Source organism: Mesoplodon mirus (genome assembly GCF_964341445.2).
Source record: "Mesoplodon mirus genome assembly, chromosome: 5".
Classification (NCBI taxonomy): domain Eukaryota; kingdom Metazoa; phylum Chordata; class Mammalia; order Artiodactyla; family Ziphiidae; genus Mesoplodon; species Mesoplodon mirus.
The window spans coordinates 37511569-37533666 of record NC_138980.1 but is presented as its reverse complement, the minus strand read 5'-3'; the positions used below and the strand labels follow the sequence as shown (position 1 = coordinate 37533666).

General features: G+C 49.1%; 2 protein-coding genes and 1 pseudogene across 4 annotated transcripts in view; 2 read left to right on the top strand and 1 right to left on the bottom strand.

The window, feature by feature from the left end:
• The window catches only part of C3 (complement C3), a 32421-nt gene extending 25386 nt beyond the window's left edge, over positions 1-7035 (top strand). The window contains exons 30-41 of the mRNA XM_082620548.1: positions 109-267; positions 416-475; positions 599-689; positions 811-862; positions 3036-3123; positions 3242-3328; positions 5182-5287; positions 5698-5787; positions 5950-6030; positions 6457-6540; positions 6629-6764; positions 6847-7035. Coding sequence (XP_082476674.1) covers positions 109-267; positions 416-475; positions 599-689; positions 811-862; positions 3036-3123; positions 3242-3328; positions 5182-5287; positions 5698-5787; positions 5950-6030; positions 6457-6540; positions 6629-6764; positions 6847-6988 — 1176 coding nt within the window. The 3' untranslated portion in view covers positions 6989-7035. The remainder of the gene's footprint in view (positions 1-108; positions 268-415; positions 476-598; positions 690-810; positions 863-3035; positions 3124-3241; positions 3329-5181; positions 5288-5697; positions 5788-5949; positions 6031-6456; positions 6541-6628; positions 6765-6846) is intronic.
• Positions 7036-10207: 3172 nt separating this feature from the next.
• On the bottom strand, positions 10208-12792 carry LOC309803810 (C-terminal-binding protein 2-like; annotated as a pseudogene). The gene has a single exon. The product of its transcript is annotated as a C-terminal-binding protein 2-like (transcript).
• Positions 12793-14377: 1585 nt separating this feature from the next.
• TNFSF14 (TNF superfamily member 14) lies at positions 14378-20115 on the top strand. 2 transcript variants are annotated; one of them, XM_082620396.1, is made up of 4 exons: positions 14378-14684; positions 16168-16204; positions 16449-16490; positions 17115-20115. In XM_082620396.1, the coding sequence occupies exons 1-4, from the start codon at positions 14466-14468 to the stop codon at positions 17540-17542; spliced, it is 726 nt and encodes a 241-aa protein (XP_082476522.1). In that variant the 5' UTR covers positions 14378-14465; the 3' UTR covers positions 17543-20115. The 2 variants fall into 2 exon arrangements, with proteins under 2 accessions (XP_082476522.1, XP_082476523.1); XM_082620397.1 differs by lacking the exon at positions 16168-16204 and having other exon boundaries at positions 14378-14724.
• The last annotated feature ends 1983 nt before the right edge of the window (positions 20116-22098 follow it).

Sequence of the window (22098 nt, the reverse complement as noted above, 5' to 3'; positions counted from 1 at the left end):
CACAGCCTCAGTGCCCCAAGTCTGATCTGAGTCTCTTCATCCTTCAGTGGATACTAACCACCTTCTCAGTCGCCCAGATTCACCCTCTTTCTCTGTCATGGGCAACAGGCCACTTTCATGGTGTTCCAAGCCTTGGCCCAGTACCAGAAGGATGTCCCTGATCACAAGGAACTGAACCTGGATGTGTCCATCCAACTACCCAGCCGCAGCTCTCTGATCAGGCATCGTATCCTCTGGGAATCTGCTAGCCTCCTGCGCTCAGAAGAGGTATAGCCACCTGGCCAAACCCTCATCACTTTCATCCTCCATGTCATTCAGAGTTTGCCAGGAGGCAGGAGGGAGGGCAGACGCCCATCACAGCCAGGGGAAGGCTTGGTTCCCAATGCTCTCTCTTCTCTCTCCCCACTCCCCACAGACCAAGGAAAATGAGGATTTCACATTAACAGCTCAAGGGAAAGGACAGGGTACCTTGTCGGTAAGGAACGGGAACCCACACCTTCTTGGCCCACCACTTTCTCTAGGTTCCTCTGCCCCAGAGGCACCCTCTCCTTCCCAAGTCAAGAGGGCTGACACCTTGTCTCCCCTCCCATCTCGCCAGGTGGTGACCGTGTACCACGCCAAACTCAAAGGCAAAGTCACCTGCAAAAAGTTTGACCTCCGGGTTTCCACACATCCAGCCCCCGAACCAGGTAAAAGGAGTCCAGACCCTATCTGTCACCCTTCCACCACCCCCATTCTAATGTCTCCCTCCCTCTTGGATCAGAACCCAGGAACCCCCCTCCCCCATCCTTCTGTCTTCTGTGTTTCTAGTCAAGAAGCCTCAGGATGCCAAAAGCTCCATGATCCTTGACATCTGTACGAGGTAAGAGATGGGTCACTGGGGTTCATCTTAGCCATCCCTCTGTCTCTAGCATGACTTCTTACAAATAATAACTGTGATGCTTAATGCTTTCTGAGAGCGTATTGTGCATATAGTCCTGTGCTAAATACCCACAAGGAGACAGCAAGCAGTCCTCACTTTGCATGACAGTGTGAGACTAGCAATGACAATGTAAGCTGAGTCTGTACAAAGACATCTTAATCATCCATGAAATTACAATTGTTCCATGACCTTTATTTTTTTTAAACATCTTTATTGGAGTATAATTGCTTTACAGTGGTGTGTTAGTTTCTGTAGTTTCTGCTTTATAGCAAAGTGAATCAGTTATACATATACATATGTCCCCATATCTCTTCCCTCTTGCATCTCCCTCCCCGCAACCCTCCCTATCCCACCCCTCTAGGTGGTCACAAAGCACCGAGCTGATCTCCCTGTGCTATGCGGCCGCTTCCCACTAGCTATCTATTTTACGTTTGGTAGTGTAGATATGTCCATTCCATTCTCTCACTTCATCCCAGCCTGCCCTTCCCCCTCCCTGTATCCTCAAGTCCATTCTCTAGTAGGTCTGTGTCTTTATTCCCGTCTTGCCCCTAGGTTCTTCATGACCTTTTTTTTTTTTTTTTTAGATTCCATATATATGTGTTAGCATATGGTATTTGTTTTTCTCTTTCTGACTTACTTCATTCTGTATGACAGACTCTAGGTCCATCCGCCTCACTAGAAATAACTCAACTTCACTTCTTTTTATGACTGAGTAATATTCCATTATATATATGTGCCACATCTTCTTTATCCATTCATCTGTTGATGGACACTTAGGTTGCTTCCATGTCCTGGCTATTGTAGATAGAGCTGCAATGAACATTTTGGTACATGACTCTTTTCGAATTATGGTTTTCCATGACCTTTAAAAATTTTGGTCACAACATCAAAAACTCTCACACTGCCAGTTTTAAAGGTCTGGAGAAACGGAAGTATAGTAAGGTGAGTATTTGTTGAGTACACTGTAATTTAAAACATTAGAACACTGAGACAACAATTGGTTGGGTTTCTTTCCCCCCCGCCTTTGTAAAACACTTATCCAAAGCACTGTGGTTGGGACAGTGTCTCCTTTTTTCTTTTTGTATAACTTATGAGATAAAGCAAGCATCTTTTCGTGCCATAGTGTATTGTCATGTTCTCTTCTAAGTTTGGGTCAACTTCCAACATTTCATTCTTTGAGCTTTCAATGTCATCACATATCCAAGAGACCCTTTAATGTGATGGTTTTTGCTGGTGTCCCTTCCTCTGGGACATCCACATCCTTTTTGTCACAACCACTTTCCTCATTTATGTTGATCATTTTGCCTCACTGAGTTTCTCTGGCCACATAGCTAGTCTTGCAAATGGCATCAGGGCCAACCTCCCCATGGTCTGCTATTTTTTCTCTAACTCCATTTATGGTTTACTCAAAGTTTACTTCCAGTGTTATCACTCTTCATTTCATGGCTGTGCTTTCATCTTTATTGGCCAATTCCCTCTTTCAATGATCCATTTTTGTAAAATGTCACAAAGGTTTTTTCCACTGTGAGAGAAAGGAGTGACACAACTCACACCTTGCTGTCTGTGTGTGAACTGAATAATGGATGCTCAGTGACCTAACAGACTCTGAAAGAAGGGATGTGATTGGTCATTGGTTGTGAGGTGCATCTGTTATTTATGAAGTGATTGGTGGAGTGAAGAGCTAGCAACAAGATTTGTACTTTATGCCATTACTCACAATTAATATACCGTGGTACTGAAATCTGAACCATGGTGCTGAGGGACTGGTGCCATTGAACTAGACCATGGTAACAGAATCATGCAAAGTGAGACATGCCCATATTCTTATATCTTCATTCTCTAGAACTAAGGCAGGGAGAGGTTAAGTAACTCATCAAATGTTACAAAGGGCTGGGATTTGAACACAGGCAGTTGGGCTCCAGAACCTGAGCAATTAATCACCTTGATCATTATGCTACATTTCCTGTATTCCCCTTGGGGGAATGTTTCGTAAAATCGAACCTCACTCTATGCTGCTATGTGGGAACTAGAGGCCTCAGTCCCTGATATGACCCCCTTGTTCAGGCAGTGACCCCACCTTAGGGCCCAACCCCTCTCCCCCTGCCCCATCCAGGTACCTGGGAGACCAGGATGCCACTATGTCAATCCTGGATATATCCATGATGACGGGCTTCTCTCCTGATATTGATGACCTCAAACTGGTATGAAGGTCTTGGGCTCGGGGGCTGGTATCCATGGGAAGGAGCCCAGGGTCTGGAAGAAGCTGGAGGGAGGGAAGGGGAGGCAGGAGGGATTTTCACAAGCCTCACCCTTCCCCAGCTGAGCACTGGTGTCGACAGATACATCTCTAAGTATGAGCTGAACAAAGACTCCACAAAGAACACCCTCATCATCTACCTGGACAAGGTAAGGCTTCCATTGGGATCTTGACCCCTATGTGGCTGGCCTTTCCTTCTCCATTGGCCTTGTCTCCAGGTCAGGCCAGCCCCATCCTAGGGGAGACAGGGTCTGGGATGCTGGTGTGGGAGGAAAGGGCATGTAAAACAAGGTCAACCCACCTTCTAGAAGCATCTCACCTTTTTTTTTTTTAATTTATTTATCTTATTTATTTATTTTTGACTGCGTTGGGTCTTCATTGCTGCACGCGGGCTTTCTCTCGTTGCAATGAGCAGGGGCTACTCTTCGTTTTGGTGCGCAAGCTTCTCATGATGGTGGCTTCTCTCGTTGTGGAGCACAGGCTCTAGGCACATGGGCTTCAGTAGTTGTGGTGCATGGGCTCAGCAGTTGTGGCACACAGGCTTAGTTGCTCGGCGGCATGTGAGATCTTCCCAGACCAGGGATCAAACCCGTGTCCTCTGCATTGGCAGGCGGATTCCTAACCACTGCGCCACTAGGGAAGCCTGCGTTTCACCTTCTGACCACTCATGTTCCAACCTCATTTTTCACTTGCTCCCTCCAGCCTCTTCTCATCAGAGTCTTGAACAACCATTGAAAAAAAACCACCTTGGTTTAAAAAAAAAAAGTGCTCGGTGGAGAAAAAGGACTTCCCTTGCTCCCACCCCCTAGCATTTCTCTCTTCTCTTATTTTCTCTCCATCTAGCCTTCTCTTGCTGTCTTTATCTTGAACATGATTCCTTCTCTTTCCTGCTTATTTCTTCCCCTTCTCATATCCGCATATCTTCCCTGCTAACTCCCTGTACCCTTACCCCGTGTTAGTCAGCATAAGCATCACTAGCTACTATAATAAAACCCCTAAGAATATGGGGGTCTCAACACAAGAGACTTGTATGTCCCACTCGTGTAAAGTCCAGCTGGTATGGGAGGTAAGGAAGGGGACTTCTGCTCCATGTGGTCACGCAGGGATCCACGTACCTTCCATCTTGTGGTTCTGTAACCCCTAGGATTCTGGACTCCTCTGCTGGATCCTTCCTTCCTAGAAGAAAACAGGGTTGTGCATGAGATGGGTTGTTTGTTTGTTTGTTTGTTTGTTTTTGAGATGGGTTTTTTAATGGGGTTTTTTGTATTTTAATTTTTGTACCTTAAAATTTTTATATAATTTCAACCTTACAGACAAATTTCAGAGCACAATGAAGAAGTTCCATATAACCTTTACCCAAATTCACTAATTGTTAGCATTTTCCTCCAAATATACATGATGCCTATGTATATGTATATATATATGTATATCTGTCTCCTTCCTTCATCTCTCCCTTCTTCCCTTTCTTTTTTCTTTCTTCCTTTCTCTTTATTTATTGCAACTTTATTGAGCTTTAATTGACATATAACATTGTGTAGGTTTAAGATGTACAATGTAATGATTTGATATGTATATATATTGGGAAATAATTACCACAATAAGGTTAGTTACATCCATCCCCTCACATAGTTATAAAGTGTGTGTGTGTTAAGCACTTTTAAGATCTAATCTTTTCGCAACTTTCAAATGTCTATTGCAGTCTTGTTAACCATGGAATGTTTTTAAGGATATAGATAGCAATCCTTGGCCAGAACTCAATCACATGGCTGCATGGAACTGAAAACATGCTGAGAAGTGTAATCTAGCCATGAGCCGTGGAGGAAAAAAAATGGATTTGATGAACTGCTCATTAATCTTTTGGCAAAGATTCCTGCTCCCCCCATCTTCCCCACCCATATCCTTCCTTGATCTCTCAGTTTCTCCACCACTGCTCCAACCTCCAGACCCCATGCTGGACTTCCTCACATGTCACCCCCTTGACCAACCTCCTCCTTCTTTCCAGGTCTCACACAGCCTGGAGGACTGTCTATCCTTCAAAGTTCACCAGTACTTTAATGTGGGGCTTATACAGCCTGGGGCAGTCAAGGTGTACTCTTATTACAACCTGGGTGAGCAGCTGTCCTAGGGCCTGGGGTCCCAGGGATCTGGGAATTAGGAGTCTAGGGGTCCCAGGAATGCAGGAGTTAAGAGTCTGGGGGTCCCGGGAATCCATGGGTTAGGAGTCTGGGGTTCCCAGGGATCTAGGAGTTAGGAGTCTGGGAGGGTCCTGGGAATCCAGGAGCTAGGAGTCTGGGGGGGGGGGTCCCAAGGATCTAGGAGCTAGGAGTCTGGCGGGTCCCGGGAATCCAGGAGTTAGGAGTCTGGTGGTCCTGGGGATATGGGAGTTAGGGGTCTGAGGGTCCCAGGGTTGGGGATCTGGCCTCAGCAGGTCTGATGGACTGGAGTTGGGAAACTGAGCCCCCCCAGCTGTGGTCTCTGGGGTGGAGGCCCTAGCCCTCCCCATCTCCTCTGCCCACAGATGAAGTTTGCACCCGGTTCTACCACCCGGAGAAGGAGGACGGGATGCTGGACAAACTCTGCCACAAAGATACATGCCGCTGTGCTGAGGGTGGGTGCGCAGGCGCCAGGAGGGGTGGTCACGCCCACTGGACCCCTGATTCCACAGGGTGGGGGCGGTGACCCAGGAAGGCTGGGCATACTCGTGGGTTTTAGGCCCTGAACGAGAAGCGGGACTTAGACCGTGTCCCCCGCCCACCCACTCACCCCACAGAGAACTGCTTCATGCACCACACGGAGGAGGTCACCCTGGAGGACCGGCTGGACAGGGCCTGCGAGCCAGGCGTGGACTATGGTGAGTCTGGTGGGGGGGGAGGGGCGGCGCGCGCATGCGTGGTTGTGTGTGTGTGAGCGGAGGTGTGACGGCGCGTGTGGTCATGGCTACGTGTGGCTGTGGTTGTGTGTGTGATGTGCTGTGAGGGGCTCTGATTGCACGGGGGACCGTGGTCATGAGTGGGATGGTATGTGGGCGTGTGTGAGAGAGGTGTTTGTCAGTGGACAGAAGCAGCTGTCATTGTGTCTGTGACTGTCGTTGTGGACGGCTGATTGTGTGCATGGCCGTGAGTGTGGCTGGGTATGTTACTGCAGTGGGGGGGCGGGCAGGGGGCTTGAGCCTGCCTGGCTGTGGTCCTGCCCGTATAGGCTTGGGAGGAGCCGGGTGACGACGCCCCACAGACAACCCTGCCCAGGACCCACGCTGACTTCTTTCCCCCGCCCACAGTGTACAAGATCAGACTTCTCAAGAAGGAGCTGTCGGATGACTTTGACGATTACATCATGGTCATCGAGCAGATCATCAAATCAGGTTAGCCCTGTGTCTGCTGTCTTTCTGCATCCCCCTCCCCCGTGTCCGTCCCTCCCCACAGCTCAGCTTCCCTCTCCCTCCCCTTCAGGCTCCGATGAGGTGCAAGTTCAACAGGAGCGTAGGTTCATCAGCCACATCAAGTGCAGAGAAGCCCTCAAACTGAAGGAGGGGGCCCACTACCTCGTGTGGGGCATCTCCTCTGACCTGTGGGGAGAGAAACCCAAGTGAGTGCCCGCCCTGCGCCTGCGCGTGCCCACCTCCTCCCGCCCTTCCCCTCCCCCTCCTGACCTGCCTCTCTTACCCCAGCATCAGCTACATCATCGGGAAAGACACCTGGGTGGAGCTGTGGCCTGATGCGGATGAATGCCAAGACGAGGAGAACCAGAAACAGTGCCAGGACCTGGCCAACTTCACCGAAAACATGGTTGTCTTTGGCTGCCCCAACTGATCCCACCACCATTGTCCACCCAATAAAGCTCCAGTTCTATTTCACAAGTCTCCCAAAGTCTGGAGCCCTTTGAGAGGGAGAGAGAGGCAGCTGTGATCCCCCGCTGCCTCACTTGCAGCTCAGCTCCATCCTACAGGAACTTCCTGTAGTTCACCTGCAAGTTCGCAGGCTTCCTCACCTATAGCGCATGTGCCTGCCTCACCTGCACCTAGCCAGAAGTGCACCTGCATCTTCCCCTGAATCTCAGCTGCACCTCAGCTCCATCCATACCTGAATTTTCATTTGCATCCTCACCAGCAGCTCACTGCCCCTTCACCTGAGTTCTCACCACCTTCCTTACCTGCCTCTTTATTGCATCCTCACCTGAACTCTTACCAGGATCTCATCTGAATCTTTACCTGCTCTCTCACCTGCACACTCGCCTGTATTTTCTGCATCTTCACCTGCTTCCCTCACCTACATCTTTTTTTTTTTTTTTTTTTTTCGGTACGCGGTTCTCTCACTGATGTGGCCTCTCCCGTTGCGGAGCACAGGCTCTGGACGCATAGGCTCAGCGGCCATGGCTCACGGGCCCAGCCACTCCGTGGCATGTGGGATCTTCCCAGACCGGGGCACGAACCCGTGTCCCCTGCATCGGCAGGCAGACTCTCAACCACTGCGCCACCAGGGAAGCCCCCCCCCACCTACATCTTTATCTGTAAACTTACCTGTATCTTTACAAACATGCTTACCTATACTCTCACCTGTCTTTCCACTTGCATCTTCACCTGTATTTTCTCTGCATCTTCATCAGCGTGAGGACCTGCATCTTTACCTACATTCTTCTCTGGATCTCTTCCTATATTCTTACCAGCATCCTTATCTACATCCTCACCTGCATATTTACCTGCCTTTTCACTTGCACCTTCCCCTGCGTCTTCACCTATGTCTTCACCAGCATCAGAACTCTCCAGTCCTCCTCTGCCTTCTCACCTTCATGCTCACCTGCATCCTTACCTGCCATCCTCACCTGTTCTCATCTTCATCCCATTTGCTCTCATCTGCAGCTCACTTTCACTCCATTTCCCGTCTCACACATCCCATTTGCAATCCTCTAGACTCACCCCACCCTCCAGGTCACCACTTTGTAGATGGGCCGGAACAGACTGGTAAGATTGTGTGAGGAGTCGGCTGGGCCTGGAGGGGGCGGTAGAGGTCAGGCAGGTGATGTTTCCAGCTGGAGCCCTGAGGGACCAAGCCAGAGATGTGACTGGTATCTCAGCGGTTGAAAAAGCAGTGCAGGGGCTGTTGTGGTCACAGCCTCACCAGAAACACATGGTGGGGCAGCAGCCATAGTTGAGTGAGGCCGCTGGCTGCCAAGGGGCCCCAAGTGCCTCTTCTAACTCCACCTGTGGTCCCTTGAGGACCGTTGAGGGTGGAATCCAGGCTCCGACTCTGTAAGGTCATCACAGGAAAACCCCCTGAACCTAGAAGTCACACCTGCATAGCCCCCTTTCCCTAAGACCCTGGGTCCTGGAAACCCCACCTCCCAACTTCAGGAATGTTGGGGAAATTGACTCACAGCCTACCCCCCAACTCCCTCCAGCCTCCAGTTGCTGGACACCCCCGTCAAGGGGAGACACAGAGATCCTCATTACTCACTAGGTGTCACAGCTGACATCTGCCAGGCCCCCCTGCCCTCCTTTATGTGCAATTTTTCATTTCTTTTCTTGCTCTATTTCTTTAATGTGTGGGATGTTTTTGTTTTGTTTTTTGTTTTTTACTTTTTTTTTAGCATCTATGTTTCTAGGCTGTGAACAGCACAGACAGGACCTTACATTCTAAAGATAGCATGGAGTTGATTTCAGACAGTGAGGGTATCCAAAAAGGAAAGGAGATCCGGGTGACCTGGGAAGCCTGCCTGCAACGGGGCCAACCAGCAAAGACATTTAGATTGAAGGATGGTTCAGTTTATGTGTCAATTTTGTTAGGCTATGGTGACCAGTTGTTTGGTCAAATACCAGGCTAAATGTTTCTCAGAAGGTTTTTTTTTTTTTTGAAATTTTTTTACTTTTTATTGAAAACTGCACTGAACACTAAATGTCCACCTTTACAATAAACAAATACAATAATGGTAACACACTAAAACAAAACATATTTCTGATAGCCATTATTTTTCTGTTTGGGACAGTTTTGAAGGTTTTTTGGTCACAAAACAGGAATGTCAGGACTTCCCTGGTAGCGCAGTGGTTAAGAATCCACCTGCCAAAGCAGGGGACACGGTTTCGAGCCCCAGTCCAGGAAGATCCCACATGCCACGCAGAGCAGCTAAGCCCGTGCGCCACAACTACTGAGACTGCGCTCTAGAGCCCACAAGCCACAACTACTGAAGCCCACGCACCTAGAGCCCATGCTCCACAACAAGAGAAGCCACTGCAATGAGAAGCCTGCGCACTGCAACAGGGTAGATCCCGCTTGCCGCAACTTAGAGAAAGCCCACGCGCAGCAAGGAAGACCCAGCACGGCCAAAAATAAGTTAAATAAATAAATTTATTTTTTTAACTTGAAAAAAAATTAAAAAACAGGTATGTCCCTATCCAAAGGCTCAAAATAGGCCATCTTTTAACCAAAAAGGCAGTGATTCACAAAAGGCTGTGAATACAACATGTAACTAGCTGATATAAATCTAATAGAATTTGTTAAAATCAGTCACATCTAATAACACACCTGAAGTATTCTTATATAAAATATCACATGAAGAAAAGAAGACTTTATCAATGTCTAAAAAAGTGTGTTTGTTCATGGACACTCTGACAAGTTACCATAAAATGTTTCCTGAGACATAATGCAATATTATTCTTCTTGAACACTTTCAGTTCAAGACTTTCCACTCAATAAAATAGCTGAGGATATGAAACTGAGAAAATATATTTGAGTACAAACAGCTTGTGAAACTTAATACTTTTTTTTGCTTTTTGCATCATCAGAAGGTATTACTGAACTCACAACCAACTTGCCCGCTCTGTATGCAGTTCAGATGGATGAGGCTTCTCTGTACAGAAGCCTGTACTGTCTTCGATCCTATGCTCGTGGTTGTCTAACACAAACAGTTTTCTCCCCATTTTGTAGTAATTTAACTTTCCTATTAGCAAAAACGGTAGCCAGCCCCCGTAGACTGAAGGAACTAGAGTCAGGATGGTGATTTCCTCTTACTATTTTTTATTTTGATGTTTGGAACTCTTTTTTGTTGTTGGGTTTTGTTTTTATTTTTTTACTTTTTTTTTTTTTTGGCTACTTTGGGTCTTTGTTGCTGAGCGTAGACTTCCTCTAGTTGCCGCGAGAGAGGGCTACTCTTTGTTGCGGTGCGTGGGCTGCTCAATGCAGCGGCTTCTCTTTGTTGAGGAGCACAGGCTGTAGGCGAAGGGACCTCAGTTGTTTTGGCGCACGGGCTTAGTTGCTCCACGGCATGTGGGATCTTCCCGGGGGCGCGGGGGTGGGACGACAGGGGAACCCATGTCCCCTGCATTGGCAGCAAGATTCTTAACCACTGAGCCACCAGGGAAGCCCGGTTTTTGTTTTTTTTTTTTTTTTTTTTTTAATTTTTTGTTTGTTTGTTTTTGATTGAAGTATAGTTGATTTACAATGTTAAGAAGTTTGGAACTCTTGATGCAACATTCTAGAGCAAGGGGTTCAGGACCTGCTGTGCCCAAGGGACGGATAAAGGAAAAAGTTCTATTTATTCTTTTTTTTTTTTTTAAGAAATTGGCAATGTAATTTTTTCAAGTATTTTTTTAATTTATTTGGCTGTGCCCGTTCTTAGTTTCGGCATGTGGGACCGAGTTCCCTGACCAAGGATCAAACCTGGGCCCCCTGCATTGGGAGTGCGGGATCTTAACCACTGGACCACCAGGGAAGTCCCAAGATCTATTTACTCTTTGTGATTGGATGCACAGATGAAAAACTTAACACACAATAACAGAAGTTGGTCGTGACTAAATCACGTCCAGTCTTTTTCCATGCTTCTGTAAGCAGATGACATCTTCTTCGGTTTGCCCCTGTCACTAGCTCTTTTGTGGTTTTTAACACCGTCCATGATGCAAATGTCCAGAATCAGTTAAAAAGACTGTCAAATTCCTTTTCTCTTAGTTCATCTATTTTTCACTGTCTCTTGGTGCCAGGTGTATCCAAATGATTACCTTTCCTCACTCTCTGCTATTGCTTGTTGGGGGGTTCTGGGTTGTCCCCATGTTTTTGTGGGCTGGTTGGGAGAGGGAGCTTGGGAAGGGTGTGCCACCGTGGGGAGGTTGTGGGTCACCAGGATGCCCCGGGGGGATGATCCCTTCCATGGCTGCAGGAAGTCCTCCCGGAGCCACGCCCATGATGCCTGGCGGGCCTCTGTAGGTGGCACCGTTGAACTCTGGATGAATTGCTCGCTGATCTATTATGGACCAGGGTGCTGTTATGGCCAAGAATTCCTTGTTCACACAGTTTCTTAAGCTCTCTGGCATGCCACATGTGATTGCCTGGCTGGTCTCTGCTCACTATACCAGGCCGTGTGAGGTGTACAAATGAGATGTGGTGCATCTTTCAAGGGACACTGCGCAAAGCCGAAAGGCTCCGATTGGTGCACCTGGAGGGCCGTCCCCTCGTACCCTGCCTTCCTTGACGGCTTAGGCTAAGACTTTCTCATCCACCAGTCCTCCGCGGGTGGCATTCACTAGGAATGCCCCTTGTCTCATCTGCTTTATAGTAAAATCAATGATGAGGTGGTGGTTATATCCGTTGAGACTACAGTGCAAGGAGATGCAGTCTCTCTGATACAGTAAGTCCTGTAGGGGGTAGATCCTCTGCACACCCAGGGACGGCTCGATCCCATCCTGCAAGTAGGGGTCACAAAATATGATGTTGAATCCAAACCATCTGCCCCGTGCGACAGAAGCACGTGAGGCCCAGCATCTCCCCACGGATGCAGGCTGCCCCTGAGGCAACCTCCCAGATCAGCTCGATGTTCTGTACCCACGGGCTTTCCGCAGTGCTTGGTTCAGCCATGGGTTCCCCCAGGACAGACTGAGGATGTGGCAGATGGTGGAGTCGTCTGTCTCTTCCACTGCCACCATGGGATGTTAGCACAAGATGATCCCGAGCTCACCCGCAGCCTTGCTGTCCACATGGTCGAAGCTGCTGCCTATCCACACCATCACCCTCAGGGCCTTGAACGCCTCCAGGTCCTCCCTGGTGAGGGTGATGGTGTGGTACATCGTGGCACAGACAGCCTCGTTTAAAACCTTCTCTTGGATCTCCTGAGTGGACTGTGCATCACAGAAGGCCACGGTGGCCAGGTCCTTCAGGATGGGCATCTCCACTGTGCAGTCTCGGCCATGGAGGAGCGCCACGGGGGGCTGGGGGCGTGCAAGGGGCCCCTTCATGATCTGGGGGAGGATACATTCACAGATTCTGTCCAATCGCTGTCGCTTGACTTTGTGCTTATCCACAAGGGCCATTCTTTTTTTTTTTGGTTGCGGGGTGTGCACCATTCCGGATCTTAGTTCCCGACCAGGGAGTGAACCTGTGCCTCCTGCAGTGGAAGTGTGGAATCCTAACCACTGGACCGTACAAGGGCCATTATTTATCGAACTTTGCACCTCTCTCATTCAAAAGCCCAAGTGGTCGTCTAAGAGCTTTGGGACCCTCTCAGGAGTCTGCGGACATTATGCCACTAAGCACCCAATATAAATTTGTCCACAAACTCTATAGTTCACGTCATGGGCTGTCCGTCTTTTCTTTTCTTTTTTTAAAATTAATTTTATTTATGCCATTACTCACAAAAGACCACGTAGTGTATATTTCCATTTTTTTGAAATGTTCAACACAGGTAAATCCATAGAGCAGGAAAGCAGACTAGTGGTTGCCAGGGTCTGTGGGTGGGAGAGTTGGGGAGTGACTGCTTAATGGTTATAAGGTTTACTTTTGAAATGCTTTGGAAGTAGGTAGTGTGGCACAACATTGTAAGTGTACTAAATGACACTGAGTTGTTTGCTTTAAAATGGTTTGTTTTATGTGGTGTGAATTTACCTCAATTAAATAAATAAACGAGGCCACGCCAACTCCAGGGTAGAGAATGAATTATAAGGTGGCAAGAGGTAAAGTAGTACATCCATTTGGGAAGTTACTGCAAGAGTCCAAGCAAGAAATGATGCCAGCAGTTCCAATCCTAGGTATACACCCGAAAGAATTGAGTGTCTTAGTCCATCTGGACTGCTATAACAAGATACCCTAGACTGAGTGGCTTAAACAACAGATATTTACTTCTCACAGTTCTAGAGGATGGAAGTCTGAGATCAGGGTGCCTAAGTGGTTGAGTTCCAGTGAGAGCCCTTCTCCTGGCCCTCTTCCTGGCTTGTATCTGGCCTCCTTCTCTCTGTATCCTCACATGGCAGAGAGGGAAAGAGAGCATGTATCTTATAAGCACACTAATCCCATTCAGGAGGGCCCCACCCTCATGCCCTAGCACCTCCCAAAGGCTCCACCTCCAAATACCATCACATTGGGGGTTAGGGTATCGACATCAATTTGGATGGCACATAAACATCCAGTTCATAGCACTTAGGGTGGTAGCAGTGGAAATGGAAACAGGTGGCCGCATTTGAGATCTGGTTTAGAGGTTGAATCAACAGGGCCTGCTGAGGGTAGGATGTCGTGACAGGACGGAAGGAGGGGTCCAGGACGACTCCCAGCCCTTGAGTTTAGTTAGTTGAGTAGACAGTGGTTCTACCCTCTGACTGTGAATTTCAATTAAAACTTGCATGCATGCACACACGTGTGCATGCAGACATGCAAGCACACAGCTGCACCTGCACATACATGCATGACCACACATGCATACATGCATACACAGCACACACATGCATACACACAGACACGCATGCACACACACGCATATACGCACCCACACATGTGCACACACACAAACCACTCGTATTTTCCACTACTCTTATCACCATCTTGAACACTAAATAGTATTTTCTTATTGGGCTTTCTTATTAGTTTTTCTCAGCCTGCTAGAATAGGAGCTCCATAAGACCAAGGACTTTTGTCTCTCTTGTTCATGGCTGTGCCCCCAAACCTAGAACAATGCCTGGCACACAGGAGGTGCTCAGTAAGTATTTGGCAACCATGTGAATGACACAGCCAGAAGGGAAAACTGGGGCCTTGCCTCTCCCATCCCCACCTGAGTCACATCTTCAGATGCTTCTGGAGAGACTCTGAGTGAGAGTGAGATGGGGCCGGGCCAGGGGTGGGGGGACAGGAAGAAGAGGAGGATGAGTGGGGAAGGGGGAGGGGCCGAGCCCCAGCTCTAAAGGCAGCCCTGGGACCCACGGGCGCCTGTTGGCAGCGTGAAAAGCCCAGGAGTGTTGGGCAATCGTGGTTTCCTCCCAGCCCGCAGGACCCAGCCGTGCCAGCCCAGCCCCAGGCGTCTTGGGGCCTCGTCCGCTCAGGCATGGAGGAGACAGTGGTGAGGCCCTCGGTGTTCGTGGTGGATGGACAGACGGACATCCCTTTCACAAGGCTGGGGCACAGCCACAGGAGACAGCCCTGCAGTGCAGCCCGGCTGGGCCTGGGCCTCCTGCTGCTGCTGTTGGCGACTGGAGTGGCTGTCCAGGGCTGGTTCCTGCTGCAGCTACACTGGCGCCTGGAGGTGATGGCCGCCCCCCTGCAGGCAAGTGGTGCTGGGGTGGGGGTGGGGGGGCTCGAAGCCAGTGTCACTGAGCATCTGTGTGTGTGTGTATGTGCAGAATGGAGGGCAGACTAAGAGCAGCCCAAGGCAAGTTAATTCACCTCTTGGAACCTCAGTTTCCTCATCTGTAAAATGGGCGTGATAATAAGCATCTTCCTAGGGAATAAAATATGATTTTTTGTGTGTGGTGCCCAGCTGGCCCACAGCAAGCATTCAACCAATGGGAACTGACATTTTTTTTAATTGAGATATAATTGACATAGGACATTGTGTAAGTTTAAGTGTACAACATATTAATTTGTTACATAAATATTGAAATAGGGTTGCCATTGTAGCATTAGCTAATGCCTCTCTGGTATCACATAATTATCATTTCTTCTAGTGATGGGAACTAACAAAATCTAAGCCTTTAAGAAGTTTAACATTTATAACACAGTTGTGTTGTCTGTAACCCCTGAAACCGACATTCTGACATGGCTCGTTATTATTATTTTTTTAATATTTATCTGACTCTTCCATTTAGCCACTTTTATTTTTATTTTTAATTTTTTGGCCGTGCTGTGCAGCATGTGGAATCTTAGTTCCAAGACCAGGGATCAAACCCACACACCCTGCATTGGAAGTGCAGAGTCTTAACCACTGGACCTCCAGGGAAGTCCCTGACATGGCTAGTTATCATCAGCTGTAACCTGATCACCATTTTTGGGACTGTCACTGATCCACTTTGTCCGAGTCTGTGAGAATCTCTCTCTGCATCCATTTCCCATTGGCCTTGGATGTCTCCGTCGATCTGTCTGCCACACCTGTGGGTCTGTATGTCCCAAGCCACGCCTATGTGGTCTCAGCCTTTTTGTGTTTCCAGGTCCTTTCTCCTCATGGCGGGACCTGTGCTGCTGTCCTGCACCCATGTACCCACATGGCCATGTGCTCACCTGTCTACAGCCCATGTGTTGACATCATGTGTCTTTGTTTCTGCATCTCCGTGTGCCCAGACCCACGTGGCTCCATAAACCATGCAATCCACATACTTGCATCCACGTGTGCCTTGTCAGTGTGTCACACAAGTGTCCAGGTCTGTGCCCATGTGTCCATATCCACATGTTAGCGTTTACGTCCAAGGGTCCAGCCATCCAGGTGGCCATGTGTCTTCGACAGCACTTATTTAATAAACCTTATATAGTACCTGCTCTCTGCCAGGCACTGTAATATGCTTTTCACATGAGAATTTGCTGAATCCGAAGCAGGCACTTTTCATGTGTCCATTTACAGAGGGGAAAACTGAGGAACTGGATGGTTAAGAGCCTGCTGGGCGGCGGGGTGTGAGGTGGGGTGTGCACGTGGCCTTGGATATGTCTGAGGGTGATGTCTGTGCCCATGGTCTGCATGTGTCTCTCAGCCACGAGTCTGAGTGATGCCAGGGCGTGGGCCCCGCAGATCCTCACCATGGGCTGCTCTGCACTTTTAGGACAGAGGTGCAGGATCCTGGGATCAGCTGGTGCAAGGTGAGTCCGTGTCCTGGTCCCAGGAGAGGGGATGCAATGGTTCCCACGCTGCCCCCACCCCTTCAGCCCATTGCCCAATGTGATTTGCATAACTGGCCTAAGCCCCACAGACGCCCGTCCCCCAAGCTGGAGAAGCAGAAGTTTGGGTCATTCCGGAAAGGGTGGGGTTGACACCAGGAGGCGGACTGAATGACCCCTCTGGAGGCTGACCCTTACCCCTCTGACTCTGACCCTCTCTCCCCAGATCAGAGGCCCCAGCGGGCCAACCCGGCAGCACACCTCACAGGTGAGGGGGCCCCCAAGTCCTGGCAGGGGGTAGGGGTTCAGTGTGTCCTGGGGAGACCAGACAGACACCCCAACATGGCAGCGTATTCCTTCATTCATTAACTATTCAGAGTTGCCCAGAGCACAGGCACTGCCTAGGTCTGTGAATTTCCTAATTTTATTTATTGAATAAACCCTTGTACCAGTGTTTACTCTGTGGCACGCACCGTGACGTTCTTTCCCACTATTAATTCATTAAATCCATAGCTGGTGCTATTCAGAGCTCCATTTTACAGAGAGGGAGACTGAAGCACTCAGAGGTTATAAGCCTGCTGGGCCAGGATGTGTTCTGCCACTTCCAACTTTTGACAGTTTGGGCAAATCAATTGCTCTGTGCCTCAGTTTCCCCGCCTGCAAGAAGGGGATGAAACGAATTAAGATGTATGATAAGCACGTTATTTTGCCACCTCCTGGGCCTCCGTTTCCCCAGCTGTAAAGTGAGGATAAAGTGAGTTCATATATCTAAATCTCTGGAACAGCCTAACACAGAGGGGGTGGCACTCAGAGAGGGGTAGCAACTGGCCTGGGGTCACACAGCAAACGTGGGACCTGTGCCTACCAGCTCCCCCTCTGTCTCCCTCCGCAGGGGCCAACTCCAGCCTGACAGGCAGTGGGGGCCCGCTGCTGTGGGAGACGAAACTGGGCCTGGCCTTCTTGAGGGGCCTCACCTACCAGGATGGTGCCCTGGTCATCGCCCAGACCGGCTACTATTACATCTACTCCAAGGTGCAGCTGGGCGGTGTGGGCTGCCCCCAGGGGCTGATCGGCGGCCTGCCCATCACTCACGGCCTCTACAAGCGCACGGCCCGCTACCCCGAGGAGCTGGAGCTGCTGGTCAGCCGGCGGTCACCCTGCGGGCGAGCAAGCAGCCCCCAGGTCTGGTGGGACAGCAGCTTCCTGGGCGGAGTGGTCCACCTGGATGCCGGGGAGGAGGTGGTGGTGCGCGTGCCTGATGGGAGCCTGGTCCGAGTCCGTGATGGTACGCGGTCCTACTTCGGGGCGTTCATGGTGTGAAGGAAGGAGCCAGGGTAGACTGAACAGAGTCCGACAGACAGAGACCTCAGAGGGTGCCTCGGGAGACAGGAAAACCAACAAGCAGAGATTTTGGAGTGTGCCCAGGAGAACCCCAAACTCAACAGGTGGAGAGCTAAGTGGGGACCACTGGGACCAAGAACCCAGTTATCCCACAAGGTGAAAACCCAGCAGGAACCTCTGAACAACCAAAGGAGATTGCAGACCCTGCCATGGACAACACTGAAGACACAGACCTGGAGACTTGGGGGTCTGTGAGCCCCCAAGCAGGGGTAAAGCTGATCTGCCTGATATTCAGGAAAAAGGGGTGAGGGGTGGGTATTTATACTTTTGACTCAGAACTAAGTGGGACTTGGGGATCCAGAGAGTTGGGAGTTGGCTGAGAACAGGAAACGTCTTATCACCCTCTCCACTCTCACAAGTGTGGGCAGAGTGGGGGAGGGCAGATTTATCATCAGGACTCACCCACCAGCGGAGAGCCCAGCCCAGCCCCGCCCATGGTCATAGTCACCTACCCAAGTCCCACGTACGGGCTTGTGGCCACACCACAGCCTGGCCATGAAGTTACACTCAGAGATGCAGGCATAGGGATGTGATGGTAGATGTTTGACAACCAGGTTTTCTGGGAAGGGAGAGGCTTTTTAGTGTCTGTTGATTTCCATGGTGTAAATATTCCCACTGTGGCTGGTCTCTGTCTCCCATATATATCATCAACCAGTTGGCTGTATCCCATCACTGCTAAGAGCTCACATTCCATCAGGACAGCAAAACCGTTTCAGCACCCAAGCCAGAGCCTGGTACAGAGGCACTTGGAAAATGTTTGCAGAAAGAAACACAAAGAAAGAGAGAGTGAGAGAAGGAAGGGACGGAGGGAGGGAGGAAAGAAAGAAAGGAAGAAAGAAAGGAAGAAAGGGAGAAAAGAAAGAAGCTACCATCACAGCTACAGCATCACAGAGAATCACAGCCCCACAAGTTCAATCACTCCTTCACAACCACAGACACGTACACACAAAGCATCAGATTCTCATACAACCTCACACAAGTCATAGCATCACAAGCCCCCAATCACAAACACTGCATTACAACCACATAGGACACAGTCACACACAGTCATCATCAGAGCCTCAGTCACCCACACAGGCCATACAGTCACACCAAGTGACACACAGGATACAACGCTTCTCACATCAGACTTCCACATGCTGTCTCACAGTCACACCCATCACACACAGAGCATCACACTGGCAAACACACAAATACACACACAGCCTCAAGTTCCTCCTAGCCAAGACATATACATCCTGAGGTGAGGACCAGACTTAGTCTGTAGCCCTGGTCCCCTTGACCACTGGTCTTGGAAATAAATGGTGAACTTTGCACCTGGATCTGTCTAGTTCTTAGGGGAAGGATGGCTCGTGAAGGCACAGGGATAGATGGAATGACCCACAGCTGAGAAATATGAACCCAGCTGGCTCAACTCCATGCAGGAAGCTTAGCAGGGAAACCAGAGACCTGATGCCCAGGTCTGCCTTAGCCTCAAATCTACAATTCCTGAGAAAGTAGAGGCCACACACTTCCAAGTACCCTTACTGCAGACATCCAGCACAGATTGGCAGTCTCCCCAGCCAGTCGGAAGCTTGAAGTAACTGGGGGCATGAAAGAGTGTGGGGTGGGACAGATAATGATATGCATACAAATCAAATGGTTTATGCAAATGAGCATGGACCCAGGAAGTAAGACTTCTCTGGATCCTAGGATGAAGACTCAGACCTCAGAGGTGAATGAACCATTCTTGTTATTGTTGACATGGTTGTTGACATTGTTGCCTGGTACAGGGGTGAAGGGGGCTTTGTGATCAGATGGTCCTGGGTTCCAAGTCTACTCTACCACTTCCTGGCAGTGTGACCTGGAGCAAATCCCATCACTTCTCAGCACCTCTTAGGTAACAAGAGTCCTTACCTCCTAGGTTTATTGTCAAGATTAAATCTGATGAGGAAAAAGCCATTTGGTATGGTGCCTGGTACACAGTAAGAGATCCATATGTGTGTGAGTGCCGTAAGTGATTTACAAACAGTAAGGAGAGCATTTGTCAGGCACGTCCCCTACGCCAGGCATCTCGTGCAAGTCACACCTTTATCTAGATCCCTGGGCAGGAGCTGTTGTTGCCCCCATGTTCCAGATGTAGAGACTGAGGCAGGGATGCATCCCCCACTCTGCCTGCACCAAAGGCACACAGCTTTGTGCCTCTTTGCCTGTGTTGGGCTGGTGGGAGATGAGACAGCCCCAGATGCCCAGACCCCACCCATGCTGGAGTTTCCTTTACTCTCATCATGGTCTTCCTGTTTCTGTGGCTTTAATGAGGAGACCAAGGTGTGGGGAACTTATCAAAGCCATCAGCAGCCACCAGCGTCTGCCTGAGGATGGAACCTCTAAGTTTAGCCTCCGAAGATCATTCCTGGGTGGGGCCTTGATTTCAGATAAAGCGCAGGAGCAGCAAGGCCCTAGCCCAAGCCAGTGACCTACTTTACAACTTCTTAGAAGTCTATCTACTTGATTTCCGCTTTCACCTCTGGTGTCTTTTCAGATTTCACCCTCCCGCCCCACCAACTCTCTCAAGACCCAAAGTCTGCTATCCTCAGCCTCCTTCCCAGCCCAGGGGCAGGAAACTCTCCTGCTTCTGTCCATCTCTTGCCAGGATCCAGAGGTAATAGAAGGCAAAATAATGGTGATTAAATTGTTTCTTAATTTCCTATGATGACACGATGCCCTTCCCTGCTACGTATCACTGCATACGAACACTGAGATGCATCATCTCAGAGAAACAGAATGGGTCTTACACCAGAGCCAGACCACCTGGGTTTAAATCTCTGCTCTGCCATTTCCCAGCTGGGTGATCTCGGGATCCATCCTTGGCCTCTTTAGTCCTTAGCAGATATTTGTTTGTGAGCACAGTTGTAATCACATGCATATTTAACTTTCGGGTTCTTTTCAGTTATTACATAAGGTGACCTTACATCCATAGACCACGTCTAGTCACTGAGTGTGTTTTTCAAATGGGAATTCATAGCCAATGTTTAAACATTACAAAACTTTACATGTGGACAAATCCAGATTTCATGGCAAGTTGGAGGTTACAACAACTCAGGCTGGGTAGTGATTGTCCCCTTTGGACAGGGCATGAGCTCACCAGCTCACAACAGTCTCCACCCCTCCCTGTGGTTTCCCACTTGAAGGCTGAATGTCAGTTGCCTTTCTCTTTTTTCTTTTCTTTTTTTTTTTTTTTCTTTGCGGTACACGGGCCTCTCACTGCTGTGGCCTCTCCCGTTGTGGAGCACAGGCTCCGGACGCACAGGCTCAGTGGCCATGGCTCACGGGCCCAGCCGCTCCGCAGCATGTGGGATCCTCCCAGACCGGGGCACAAACCTGTGTCCCCTGCATCGGCAGGCGGACTCTCAACCACTGCGCCACCAGGGAAGCCCCTCAGTTGCCTTTCTTCATCATGTTTGCATGATTGTTTTTCTTAAAATAATAATGATCTTTAATTATAGGTCATACTTCTAATGTACCCACTGCATGACAGGCACTGTGCTAAGTGCATTAATTCACAGTAACTCATTGAATTCTCAATGGTTGGGGGGGGGTACTGTTATAATACCCATTTTATGGATGGGGAAATCTAAGCACAGAGAGGTTAAGTCATTTCTCCATCAAAGGTGGGAAAATATGTGACAGCCTAGATGACCATAAGTTTCAAGAAAAATGAGAGTTCCTAGTTGTATTAGTTTCCTATTGCTGCTTAATACAATACTAATTTGTTATCCTCAGTTCTGGAAGTCAGAAGTCAGAAATGAGTCTTATGGGACTCAAATCAAGGTATCAGAGGGCCGCATTCCTTCTGGAGGAAAGATTTGTCCCCAAGCCCTTTGCTCAGGCTCTGCCTCTGTGGGAGCCCAAACTAAGACATGTGTGTAGCAAACATGAATCTCACCTCACAAGGAGTGAAAAATAATTCAACTTCCTTTTATTCATAGCGCAACTTAATTTATGCAAAGATCCTTTTGCACTGACATGCTGAGACCTTGATATTAGTCAGCTGGGAACCATACCTCCCCACGTGCTCCTGTTCCAAGACTGCCAAAATTCCAGGGAGCTTAGGAAATGCCAATGCATTAAGGATGAGGCAGGGATCTGTCTAGTTCTCTAGCTACACATGCACACTGGTGCCCCGTCTCTTCTGATCCACCTACCCTCTGTTTTCCTCCTTGTGACCTATCAAAAGTGGTACATTCTCTACCACTCCTGAAGCTTGTGCGTGAAGCTGATTTTTAAGCCAGGTTTAGGTACAGGAAACTCTGTGAGGCTCTCTGTGGCTTCAGCTGCCCAGAGACACCATTGAGTCATTTCCTTTTTGGGGACCTGCAGCCTCTCTGCAATAGGGAGCAGGACTCAAGCCTCTTCTAGTTTTCAGTCCCCCTAGAACTTCTCTGGGGGAATCTTCCATGTTTCCAAGGTTGTTTTTTTTCCAAAAAGCAGAGCAC